General features: G+C 37.6%; 2 protein-coding genes across 5 annotated transcripts in view; one reads left to right on the forward strand and one right to left on the reverse strand.

Moving 5' to 3' along the window:
- LOC149087910 (voltage-dependent calcium channel subunit alpha-2/delta-3-like) overlaps positions 1–13,276 on the forward strand; it is a 323,210-nt gene that overhangs the window by 89,926 nt on the left and 220,008 nt on the right. The window lies entirely within an intron of this gene.
- LOC149087913 (U8-theraphotoxin-Hhn1d-like) lies at positions 1,817–8,551 on the reverse strand. The gene is made up of 4 exons (XM_089242551.1): positions 8,460–8,551; positions 4,402–4,513; positions 4,094–4,212; positions 1,817–1,918 (listed from the first exon to the last, which is right to left on the reverse strand). Exons 1-4 carry the CDS (start codon positions 8,499–8,501, stop codon positions 1,871–1,873), a joined length of 321 nt encoding a protein of 106 aa, XP_089098677.1. The 5' UTR covers positions 8,502–8,551; the 3' UTR covers positions 1,817–1,870.

Below are 13,276 nucleotides of genomic sequence, written 5' to 3' on the forward strand. Positions count from 1 at the left end.
GCCACAGAGAGCAACAGTCCTACAACGATAAATCATTCAATCATAACACTTCACTCATTGTTAGAAAAACTGGAGGCAGATGGCAGCACTACACATAACAAGCATTACAGAGAAACAAAAAAACTTCGTCAGGTTTCACTACACGTACACGCACATTCCCGCATGTACCGATTCGTTGGGGGTTCCGCGGAGGGGGGGGTGCATGTATTTGGTGTAGCAGTAGTAGGTAGGGCCTCCAAAAATGGCTCGGGGATCCATGATTTTCTTAAGTCAGCCACCTCGTTGGGCAATTTGCCTGTTGTGGCGTTGTATTTGTATTTCAAAACTCGCCACAGAGGGCAACAGGCCTACAACGATACAATTATTCATTCATTGCATTTCACTCATAGTTATTAAGATTTATGGTGGAAGGAACACTACTCATAACAAACATCACACTGAAACAAACTTCGTCAGGTTCGCTACACGTATACGCCCACAAGTACCAATTCGTTAGAATATGGACGAGTTGCGTGTATGGTTTAGTAGTAGTATGTGCAAACTAAAGGGGAATAGGGGAAACGTTCCTCATTGAGAAATCAACTTTATAAAATATCCGGGCGTGTCACAATGCAAAAATAAGAGGCTTTTATCGAGGCAAGATATTTCGTTATTGCCGTTTAAAGGGTTAACGTGTAAAGGCAACGAGACACTGAATCAAATAGGAACCAAAAGTTACTGAACTCTAATTCAGAAAGGGATGGATGGCTTTTTCTCAGCTCGAGATATCAAGGAAACAGTTATTTTCCGGATATTATGTTGAGGTGAACTCGGAAAGGAAATTCATCACGTCTCCGCCGGGACTCGAACCCATGCCCTCTTGAATACCGGGCAAGATGACTTTTCTTTCCGAGTTCACCTCAACATAATATCCGGAAAATAACTGTTTCCTCTAATTCAGAAACTTTTAATTTTTCACTTTATTCTGAAATTTCTCTCTATCGATTCTGAAATTCTTTCACTATATAAATTCATAAATTTTTCAAACTCATTAATTCTGGAATTTTTCCACTTTACTAATGCCGAAATTTTTTGCATGTAACTTGGATTACTAGCAATATATATAAACACTCTGAACTGGATACATCACTGTACAGGGTGCATAGGAAAGTCCTTTTATCGTGTAATAACTAGCGAACCGTTGATCCTAGACGCCTACTTCCAGTTAAGAAATGTGTCCAAATAACGCGTTGACCTCAGATACGTAATTGATATTGCAAGGGGTTGTACAGTTCTTTGGAAATAATTAGTATCCTGTCCTAAGAAACCCAATTGCAAAGTTATTGCTCTATTTTTCCTACAAAAAGAAATTCCATATTTTTCAAGTGCAATATTCTGTGATATTTTTGAATTCGGAAATCGCTGAATATGGGTGAAAGAATTGCATAAACGATGAATGACCACATACAGCACATAGACAAGCCCATTCTACGCTGTTCTTCTCATTTCCAGCAACTTTCTCATTGAAATACCACGACGAATATTGCACTCAAAAACAAATTATTATTTTTTGAGCTCAGGAGAAACAGATAGAAAACTTCGAATTGGGGCGTTTTTAGGACAGACTGACCAAATAAAACAGTTTTTTTGGTTTTTTAAATAACTGTACAACATCTCGCAATACGAAAAACGTATCTCATGACTACACACGTTATCTAAATACTTTCCCAATGGGAAGTATGTCTGTGGGTTCAACAGTTTGCGAGTTATTCCAGGATAAAGGGACTTTTTCCTATTCACACTGTATATGAAATACCTGAATAATCGTATAACACACTCCCATGCATCAAATCTTTATTTCTCAGTAATTTTTCCAATTTACATGCCGTGATCATGTAGTTGATGGTTTCACGCACTTCGGTCTCTGCTTTATCTTGTGCTGCAAACAGAACAAAATCCACATTAAAAAAATCTACATTCGTACCAACTACGATAACCATAAATGCAAATGACTAATTCAAAGACACAATTCTTTGCATATAAGCTCCCAATTCACATTATCTATAAAATTTTTGTTTCTCTGTGTCCATCTTATACTGTTACAGAATATAGTTCTTCATCCTTGCTCGGATTCAGCTGCTATTGGAGCTTATTCAGCTCGAAAATCAGCTGATACCTCTCATTAGGAAAGCACTTTCTATGGAATCGGGTCACATTCCTGAACTCGGTGACGCGAATTCTCACCTAATGTGATTGATCGTTGTCTGCTGTGTCAGTCTCACTATGCATCCATCATCCGGAAACTATTCACTGATATAGAGCTTGTACATTATTCTCGTCCGGTATTTTCAATACTGACTGCAGATTGGTAAATATTGGTCTCTAATTCAGTAGTACAGTCGAATCCCGTTGTAACGAACTCCAAGAGACTGGAGAAATCACTTCGTACTAATGAAATTTCGTTATAAAGGAATTCCAGATTTTTACTTTATTGTTCCTATGTAAACTTATCTGAGGGATTAGAAAAGTTTTCGTTTAAACGAGATTTTCGCTGTAACGGGGTTCGACTGTATTTTTCTTAACCGGAGCTAACAGATTAGACATTTCTCCATATTCTTGATTCAAGTATAGACACGTCGCGTGACTCGGAAGATTATATTAATATTTTTGAAGCATAACGGTCTTACTTTTTTGCAGTCCTATGTAGGGTCCAACAATCACCTACTGGAGATAGAAGGCCTCTGCACTGTTTGCCATAAACGTCATTCAGACTACCTAGCAAGTTTGCCGCATTTTGAAACACAGCATCCTATTTCGTTTCTTATTTTGGCGTAGAATCTTCCTGTTTGGCTCGCAAATACCGCGTAGTGATTGGATGTGGGGCATAGAAATCACCAATTCTGAGCCTGATCATTTCTTTTCCTCACAACGATGATACTGGCACGAGCAGGGAATTTTTTTCCCTGAATATTCTGAGGGAAAATGGACTGCTTACTGACGTCACAAGCTGAGTGCGGAGGCCTTCTATCTCTAGGAGGTTCTGGTCCAACTCGACATAGGACCGCATCAGGAAACAATAGTAGTTCATTTTTGGAACACCCCCCTTGCAGAATATAAAAGCCTCCTCCCTCTCTGTAAATTTGGCTTCTCGGCAGAACTTGTAAGCTATACAAGAACTGCAAAGAGACAAACATTCAGAGGTCTTCGTCATTGCGGTGGAGACGCTAAAAAAAAGCGTGAGCTGTACCAACGAAATGCTAAAAATTCCAGGACTACAGAGGATTAACAAACAATTTAGTGAATGGCGCAGACTCGTTCGGCGTCCTCAGCGTTATTTCAGCATCCAAAAATTGACTTGTGGGTACGATTTATGAGCACCAGGTGGAAGCGACTTGTCGTCAAAAACCAATTTTCATTGAAACAGCGTACGGGAAATCCCGGAGAATAGACTCTTTTCCCGAGTTGCGTTCCCAAGTCCAAACCAGTTATTTCAGAACTGTATTCCACGACGGTTTGAAAATAGTTCGAACAACTTCCACTAGAAAGGTGTATAAGATTAATTTGAATAGATTCATTTATCTCGTTCCAAAATATTTAACCCGTTTGCGTTTAAGCTTATGGCAACAAATTAAGATGATCTCTATTTGATGAATTCACTATAAATGCGGTACCTGACCGCACGTCAGAAATAGGGGGAAAGAAAAAATAATTAGAAAAGGAAAAACAGTATCATAAATAAGTAGATAAAAAGAGTATACAGTAGATTTCTCTTCTCATCCTCATCCTACGTGTTCTCTTATTCTCTTTCGATCTTACATGTAATATAGTAGAAAGATTCATTATATGTGAGGGGTTACAATAAAGCTTTGTGATGGTGACGGATGAGGAAAGAACCCGGAGAACTGTGTCAAACTTATTCCACTGGCGTTTGGACGAAATATCTCGTCCGTGATCGTAAAGGGGTTAATTGAATTTAAAGTTTCGTCCGTACGCTTTTAACGCAAGTATATTGTTTCGTTTAAAGACCATTCAAATACATTCATTGGCATCACACCCTGTGTAATTTATACTCTTTCCCCCATTTTTTTTCTTCAAAATATCATCAGCAACGTACCTTGAACATTTCAATTTCTTTAGCCGATTTGCATATTAAGTCGTCTTTGCATGGACATTGGAAATGATACATTTCAGGTTCGTTATCTCCGACTTTCTCTAGAGGAGTGCATGTCTCACCTATGGAGAATGAAGAGTAACAATATTATCAGTTGAATTATGTGTGAATGACTGTATTTAATGAATTATATTCTCCACTGGATATTTTTCGAGTATATTTCTATCCAAATTTCAAGTTTTTACCTTGGGTATTTCTAGAACGAAATGCCCTGAAATCGGTAGGGAAAAAAGGATAATTTCATATCTTACCGACTTCCCTGAGTTTCCGGCACCTTCCACCGAATGTAGGCACTAAGACATAATTGACACAGCATTCACCAGCTTCACATTCATCGCCTGAATAGCACTTCTTTCCCAGCACCTAAATTAAAATCAATCGTTTAGTCTTAGATTATCTATAGACATTTTCGTATAAGCTTCTGAACGACTGCAGATGGGAGACGGCATTCATTTACCTGACTTTATATATGGGGTAAACATAATGATTGTGCTGATAATAGTAAAAGGCATTTCCTAGGAACCATGGGTTCAAAAATTCCGGTCCGCAAAGCATGTAAAAGAAATGCTCCGTAATTTTAAAATATTGTCTAGATCAGGCATCTTCAACCCGTTGCTCGCGAGCACCACGGTGCTCTCTGAAGCAGGGCCGTCGTAAGAACATCATAGGCCACCCCGGGCCAAGTGATTTTCCTGAGGCCCTACGAGGCAAATTCTTGAAAACTTCAACCAGATCTCATTTCTGTGAGGCCCCCTTCTTCGCTTGAGGCCCCCGGGCCGTGCCTTAAGACGGCACTGCTCTGAAGCACCCTGAGTGCTCGATGCTCATGGCCGATTTCGTGCTCGCGAGCAGTTGATCAACGTTCGAATTAAATTCCTTGTACAAATTGCGTTATTGGATGATTGAGATCATCCTGATTTCATGCATGTGTATGTCGAACTTGCCTGAAAGGGTGCTCTTCTTTTGATGGTGGATACAGGCAGTGCTCGGGACTGGTAAAAGGTTGAAGATCTCGGGTTTAGATTGTGGAACTGGATGAGGTGTGTGTGAGTACTACCTATTATTTTTTTTCCGGTTCGTAAATCACTTTTCCTTCCTTTATTTCTCTTCCTATTTATTTTTCATCGGTCCGCAAATTATTTCTCCTGTTCATTCATTTTTTCCAGCCCGCAAATTATTTCTTCTATTTTTTCACCGGCCCTCAAATTGTTTCTCCTGTTTATCTTTGTGGTCCCCAAATTATTTCTCTTTTTTTCATTCATTTTTTACCGATCCGCAAATAGTTTATTTCTCTTATTCACTTATCGTTTGCCGACCCGCAAATTACTTTTATTATTAAATGATTTCTTATATTTCTTTCCGGTCCGCACTTATGAAAATGTTTATGAACCCTTGATATAAACCATGACCATACGTGAACCGTTTACTAATGATTCCCGTTAAAACAGAAAAATTCAATTTTTAAGGAAATTTACATGTATGTTTCTACATTTTGGTACAGTCGAATCCCGTTTTAACGAATACCGTTATTGCGAAAATTTCGTTTTAACGAACACTTTTCTAATCCCCCAAATAAGTTTACTTAGAAACAATGCTAGGTAACCTGGAATTTTTTTAAAACGAAATTTCGTTATAACGAAGTGATTCTTCCGCTCTCTTGGCGTTTGTTATAACGGGATTCGATCATATATGTTACGGCTTGAGTCCAAAGTCTGATCAACTCGTGAATTGGCCTGTCATGCGGACAGTTCTAGAACGCAAGAAAATTAATGATCACCTCACACTATTTGTCGGCCATTTCTCTAATTGACCAGTCAAAGCCTGAAGTACTTGAAAATTCTCTGATTTGTCGGACTTTGACCACAATCTACAGTCAAATCCCGTTTTAACGAATACCGTTACAATAACCAGATAAGTTTACATAGGAACAATGCAAAAAAAAAAAACCCGTGGAATTCCTTTCTAACGAAATTTCGTTATAACGGAGGGATTTCTCCGGTGTCTTGGAGTTTGTTATAACGGGATTAGACTATTAGATTACTAATGACAAAAAATAATTATATGATCTCTACTAGGATAATGACCTTCAGGGAAATATTTTTATATAACGTATTAGATCAGGCCTCGACGGTATAATGTACCGTGCTTGGCAGAGTTCCTAAATCGGGATACGAAATACTTCTGATCCATATATTCGGCTAAGTTTTCTGATACCATACGCAGATGGATCAGATCCAATATTACAGAGACATGGATCTTATTTTCTCTTGCTTGAATCTTGATCATTTATCAGACGCCTCTGGACTGGCATGTTACGCACATCAAATAACAACACAGCTCCGCACACAAGTATCCTGTCCGATCCTGTCTAGAGTCAACTCGGATAATACAAACGCGATTAATATCGGTGATTGATTATCATCTGATTTCAACGAAAAATAATAACCTTTATTGAGTGACGGGTGGGGCAGAAAACGTCCCGGAATTTCACTCGAAAATCCATAAAGTGATGGTAGCGATGAGTAGGCAACAAGTTTGTCGTCAACGATGTCGTCAACATTCTGGGAATGTCATTGATTAATCGAACATGGGAAGTGAAGAGACTTACACGATCTTACAGTTGCATTTTTTTCGTTGCTCTGACAAACAGTATTAGATAGATATATTTGTCTGTCTGTCCCCTGGGTTCCATCTGGGGCACATCATAGTAAATACAAAACAACAAAAGAGCAAATTAGTTTCAGCCTTGGCAGAGTTTCAAGTAGACAAAGGTAGGTTTTTCTCGCTGAGTAAGCGCCGTTCTTGATTAAACTGCGACTCACGCAACAACTGACACAAAAAAGAATCCCGGAGGAAAAAAACAGTCATTTTCAGCTACAAGGTCTGGAATCTTGTCGTCAATATGGTCTATTTAATGTCTGACACACACATACAAACATCACGTGTACCATATTCCTCCTCCATGAGGTCACAAAAAAACCCATCATAATCAAATACCGTTTCCATTACGGCATCAGTTAAATATTAAGGTTTTAGCTTAATGTTTCCAGTGTCTGGCTCGTCATCCGGATACTTTACTGGGCAATTATTTCGACGTGTTGAATGGCTGATGATTTGCCTGTGATTAGAATTGAACAAAACGATTGTTATCTGATGTATTTCTAAACACCAAGTAATTTAGGGATTTTACATAATAATGTTTTGCGATAAATAGGGATTTTTTGCGTAATTTTTTCAATAATTTAGGGATTTCGAAATCTGTCTCTTCAAATGACTTTTTTCTGTCTACGAATAAATTTCGCACGACGCAATAATTAATGATGGGTCGAAAGAACCTCTTTACGCTAATTGGGATGGTTTTGCAATATTTTGACATAATTTGAGAATTTCGCCTAATGTATTTTGTACTAATTTGGCAGTAGTAATAGTAGAAGTTGGTACAAGTTTTGCAATAATTTATAGATTTTGTGCGATGTGTTTCCGCAATAATATAGGAATATTGTGCAATTTTTTGCAAATGACTTACGGATTTTGCATAATTTCTCCAATATTTTAGCATTTTCTTTTGAAATTAGTTGAAATGTGTGCGCAACTCGTTAATGGCAGTAAATTGCAATATAGCAGTATGCCGGAATTCGGTGTTTGGTGTAGTAACAATTTAGGGATTTTCTTAAATTTTTTCAATAAATTTATTTTCAATAATTAATTTTTCTTAATAATTTAAGTTGCAAACTATTTTCATAATTTTTCAGTAATTCGGTACCATGTATTGAAATAATTTTTAGATTTTGCATAGTGTTTCAAAATAATTAAGGGCAATGATTCAAGGATTTTGACTAAATATGCCCTGACATGATTCCCTTTCCCACAAATACTTGAAGAGGTACACATCTGAGCTACAATTCTGTTCTGGACAACAGTCTGTGCTTGGGCTTTCTTATCAATCGTTTTCTGAACAGCTATATTCACAATATGAGAGCATTCTATGTTGACAATGGCGAAATATTATCGTGCATTAAACTTGAAAATAACGTGTCAGGACTAAAGTCCGAAACGCACCATAAGTTTGGCTACTTCTGGGTTTGGCTGGCCGGTTCTCAAACCAACTAGACTCCGGAAATTGGCCGTGACTATTCAAGAATGCATTCATACGACTTTGAAAAGTTTCAACCAGAAAGATTAGCTTTTCTTTGTTGTCAAAAATGCAAATCTTATGTAAAATTAAAAGATCGAAAATTAATAATTAATAAAGTTTATGAAAATTATATTTGTATTAAGGCACGGATTTATTATAGAGACAATAACTTACTAATCCAAACGATAAGCACAAAGCAAGAACGAAATACTTCATCGTTATTGGTCAAACTGTAACTGGAACATAAAAATTAATTTATTATCATTTATTATCTTCGTGAGAAATATTCGTTTATCTCAATGCGTCGAAGTTAACGCAATCGATTTGTGCAAGGGCGTCTTTACACGTGGCGAAACGTTTTCCACGGTTTTTCTTTCTTTCCTTGTCTATCATCACCTGTTTCCTGGATTTTATTACATCTTTACTTACCTGGAATGGATATATGCGTTATTGATTTTTCCTGATTATTTCATTGAAACATCGTAAACTTCTTAACCTCTCTTGTAGTCAACACTATAGTTTTCCAGTGATTGATCAGTAGGTTCTAAACCTTTCTTGTTTCAATAACCGTTTGAAATTGCATAGGAGTCTTGCTTACCCCGGAGACGTGTAGAAAGAATGCGTTCTTCTTCAGATATCCATAAAATTCGTAGCCTCACATAAATGGTAAAGGTTTCTCCCTAGAACAGCTTGTTCACTCCCCCACCCCCCACCCTCCCCTCTAACACGCCTGTAGTGCGGTGCGTGTCTACACTCATTTGAAACTTTTTTGGTTGAAAAATATATAAATAAATTACTTCAAAAAAAAGTCTTAATTGTATCCAGTTGCAAAAGCGCTGTTGCAACGTCTGCAGACTGCAGTAGTAACATTCTTATGATTTGACAAGAATTTTACTTGTGAAGTCATCTCTAGATAGGGAACAATTGCTTTAGTTCTTTCGCTGTTCAATAGATGCCGTTTCTATCTCATCGCATTTACTAGGCGCTGGATAGAATGTCCTCATTGTTCGAGAACATTCTCTTTGATAGATGGCTGCTGCTATAAATGGGAAAGGGGAGTCCATGGCAGCCACCAATATTTCCGGGGTGGGGGGGGGGTGTCAACGACCAGACGTATTTGGAACCTTTGCTCTAGAACTCAGTTTTCAGAACTTTTTGTTCCATCGTCCCTTCTTCAAAAAATTATTTTCTTATCTCCCTTATCTCCTTCAACTTGGACTAATCCATAGGCCCTATACTGAACCCATAGCTTCTACCGCCCATTTGAACCATTCGATTGCTCCTCGGGAAGCAATATTCCCTACTTTAGGAAACATTGCTCTAGAAATTTAAGATAGTGTTTGCGTTTATCTGGCAATTCGTGACAGGTTTTTCCCGGAAATTCGACAGATACGGTGCACATACCTCTATAAATTCGCGACAGGTGTGCGAACCTATAGCAATTTGTAAAAGTGTGCATTCCTCTAAAAATGTGTGGTAGATGTTCGTACCTCACCTCACTAAATGTGTTTCAGATGTGTCAAATACCTCTAGAAATACCTAGCAGTTTCACGCACAACCCTTGTATATTATTCTTAAACTAATTTTTGAACTTTTTTGAATTACATCACTCGTTTTCCAAGAATTTCAGAATATTTTTTGCGTATCCTTTGAATAAAACACTATGTATCCTCGAGGAGGGGGGGGGGTGTTGTACGCTTACAGCAAGTCGATAACCACTGAAAGAGATAAATTTTCTGTATCGCTTTCATTTTAAAATGTTCTCAAGTTTGTGAGCAAAACTTGGACAGCCAGATGATGTGAGAATATTTTGTTGAACATGATATGATATTTGGATACATCGTGCGAACACACAGAGTTGCGCACACACAGCCCGTGAATTTGTATTTCATGACATTTGCAATGGCGTCTCCAACATTTTAGAGAACTATTACACTTTTATAACTGAATTAATGTCAAATAATTTCTCATTTTCTATTTGAGTGAATGAATATTTTTTTTGTCGGTTTCAAAACCACTTTGCGATTAAGGACTTAATATTGCGTCGGAACGCCAATGGAATAAATTCAAAGTTCTTTCCGTTTCCTTTTCTTTCTCTCGTCATCGCCGCGAAGCTTTATTGTAACCCTATGAAAAAAAACTTATAAGAAAAAACATACTCCGTGATGTATCCTTCTACTGTATACGTCTAAGAGCTAAAGAGAATAGGTAGGTGAGGGTGAAAAGAGAAATCTACTTCGTACCTAATCTATTAGCTGTAAGTATTGCACGTAAGAAAGAGAGAGATAAGGGAGTATAATAAAGATAAGTATATATATATCTTATGTATTATGTTTTCCTTTCATTTGTTTTTTTTTCTTTCTTACTTTTCTATTTTTTCTTTCCTTTTTCTAACATGCGATTAGGTTAGCACAAGATTATCATATTTATCGCCGATTCGTCAAACAGAGATCATCCGAGTTTCTTGCCCATCGCTTGTAAGCGAAGCGGTTAATGTCTCGTGTGTGACAAATTTTTAATTAAAAAAAATTCTACTTTTTTTTGGCGATTTTTCGCTCAAATATGAATCCGGTCATTAAAACCAATGAATTTACGTTGATCAACAACGTACAGAGCGTTTAACACAGTTGGTTTTTGCTGCGATTACTATTTAACCGTACGACTAACTCTCCAAACTCCACTGCTCCAAAGCATATGCTATTTCTTTCTTTTACAAACATGAGACGAAACTGTTCAAGCTGTAGGGCAGGGTATCTGAAAACCTTCATTCCATGTCTTCACAAAAAAGTATTAAAAGTATGACGTTGGGTTTGTGAGAACGTCTTTTGCGGAAGAAAACCCCCTTTACACCAACATCATAAATTTACATCATATTCTACAGTTTGTTTCAAGTTAACTTTGCAGTAAAGGGGAAGCTACGAGGGAACCGCATCACACGTTGCTATGACAACGAAAGCCTTTCAACCAATGTATCGATGCGCGGTCTCAGTAAGGTATGACTGATTATCGCCAATCTCACTGAGAAAAATCCTTTTTTTTACATATAATGGTAACCAATATCTTTTCTAATTTAAAAATTTTAAACGAATAAAGATCGGCTCAGAACGATATTTTCTCAGTATTTTTTTCAACCATTCAAAAAATTGAAATATTCTGCATAAATGATCATCGTAAGCCTCCGATACATGGGAGCTATATTTTGCGGCGAAGAAATACATTCTCTACCTTTCTCTGCACTGCAAAGTTAACCTGAAACAGACTATAGGCAGATATTTACTGTTTTTAAAAAAGATTTACAAATTCTCTGTATCCTTTCATCAAGACGTTCCTAAGTTTTTCATAGTTTCGTAATGGGCTGTTAAGGCTTTAGACAGCTCACAAGAACCTATTTTAATTATAGGCACCCCGTAGAGGAATTTCTAATAAAGAACAATTTCAAATCACTTTTTTGACTATTTATATAAGCACTTGCTGATGTCTAAAAAATGCCGAATCGGACAGAATGTTTTTGCCCCCATGCAGGGAAATTTGATCAATATATTGATCCAAATGTTCACTTATCCAAAATGTTATATTCAAGTACGTAATTTAATCCTTAGTAATGCCATAAGAATTATGATTCCCACTAAGTTCAGTTTTTAAATGGCCGCTCAGAAACAACAAAATTAATTTCACCTATAATAAGCTAAAAATCAATCTCGATCCCAAATATATTCTAATATACCATTACTAGGAAAAAAATAGCCTTTTAAAGGGTTATGACATCTAATCGGTTCCGCCAAACAAATCAAGTTAGATTACCAGCATTTTAAGCAAGTTTTAGTCGGACTCATCGAATCGATTGGCTCAACTAAACATTTTTAAACGCTATTAACAATTGGTTGATTAATCGGATCAGCCCTTTTCATAAAGCGTCTAAAGAAGGCATTTCAGAATGTTTATAATGAATAAGATTTTTATTTTGTTTATTCAGTTATTATTGTTCGTTGTGGATGACTAGCTGTTGCCCGTTGGTAATCTGAAAATTACTTTGCGGTGATTCTCCTATAAATTATTTTAACGCCTCCTGATCCCTTGAATTTTCAGAAATCCCATCTTATAGTGTGTATCTGCATTGTAAAATGTAATACTGAATAAATTTCATATTTATAGCTTCGGCGGTTTTGGTCATGATTGCCGCATATAACCCTTGAACCACTTTATGAAGTCCTTATAGGTTGAAATTGGAAATGTCTCTCCTAAATGGGTCTTTAGATCAGCGTTTCCCAAAGTGGGATCCTATGGATTCGCTTGAAAGGGTTATGACATCGAATCGGTTCCGTCAAACAAATCAAGTTAGATTACCAGCATTTTAAGGAGGGCGATGAGAGAGAGAAATTTCTGAAGAAGAGGGTGATGGAACAAAAAGTTTGGGAACTATGCTTTAGATCAGCGTTTCCCAAAGTGGGCAATATCGCCCTCTGGTGGGCGATGGAAATGTCCAGGGGGGCGATAAGAGCTACTGGTTTAATATGGGATCCTATGGATTCGCTTGAGTAGGGGGGAGGGCGATGAGAGAGAGAAATTTCTGAAGAAGAGGGTGATGGAACAAAAAGTTTGGGAACTATGCTTTAGATCAGCGTTTCCCAAAGTGGGCAATATCGCCCTCTGGTGGGCGATGGAAAAGTCCAGGGGGGCGATAAGAGCTACTGGTTTAATATGGGATCCTATGGATTTGCTTGAGTAGGGGGGGGGGGCGATGAGAGAGAGAAATTTCTGAAGAAGGGGGTTAAGGAACAAAAAGTTTGGGAACTATGCTTTAGATCAGCGTTTCCCAAAGTGGGCAATATCGCCCTCGTGTGGGCGATGGAAAAGTCCAGGGGGCGATAAGAGCTACTGGTTTAATATGGGATCCTATGGATTCGCTTGAAAGGGTTATGACATCGAATCGGTTCCGTCAAACAAATCAATTTAGATTACCAGCAATTTAAGGAGGGCGATGAGAGAGAGAA

This window comes from Pholcus phalangioides, unplaced genomic scaffold, assembly GCF_987345545.1.
Source record: "Pholcus phalangioides strain wild (caught in Gottingen) unplaced genomic scaffold, Ppha-v1.0 ptg000003l_1, whole genome shotgun sequence".
Classification (NCBI taxonomy): Eukaryota; Metazoa; Arthropoda; class Arachnida; order Araneae; family Pholcidae; genus Pholcus; species Pholcus phalangioides.

Bases quoted from the DNA above. Each gene is read 5' to 3' on its own strand.
- LOC149087913 (XM_089242551.1), bottom strand. From the start codon at position 8,501: ATGAAGTATTTCGTTCTTGCTTTGTGCTTATCGTTTGGATTA. The intron at 4,514-8,459 runs GTAAGTTATTGT...ATTTTAATTTAG, and splicing joins TGTGCTTATCGTTTGGATTA to GTGCTGGGAAAGAAGTGCTA. The intron at 1,919-4,093 runs GTACGTTGCTGA...TTCTGTTTGCAG, and splicing joins AAGAAATTGAAATGTTCAAG to CACAAGATAAAGCAGAGACC.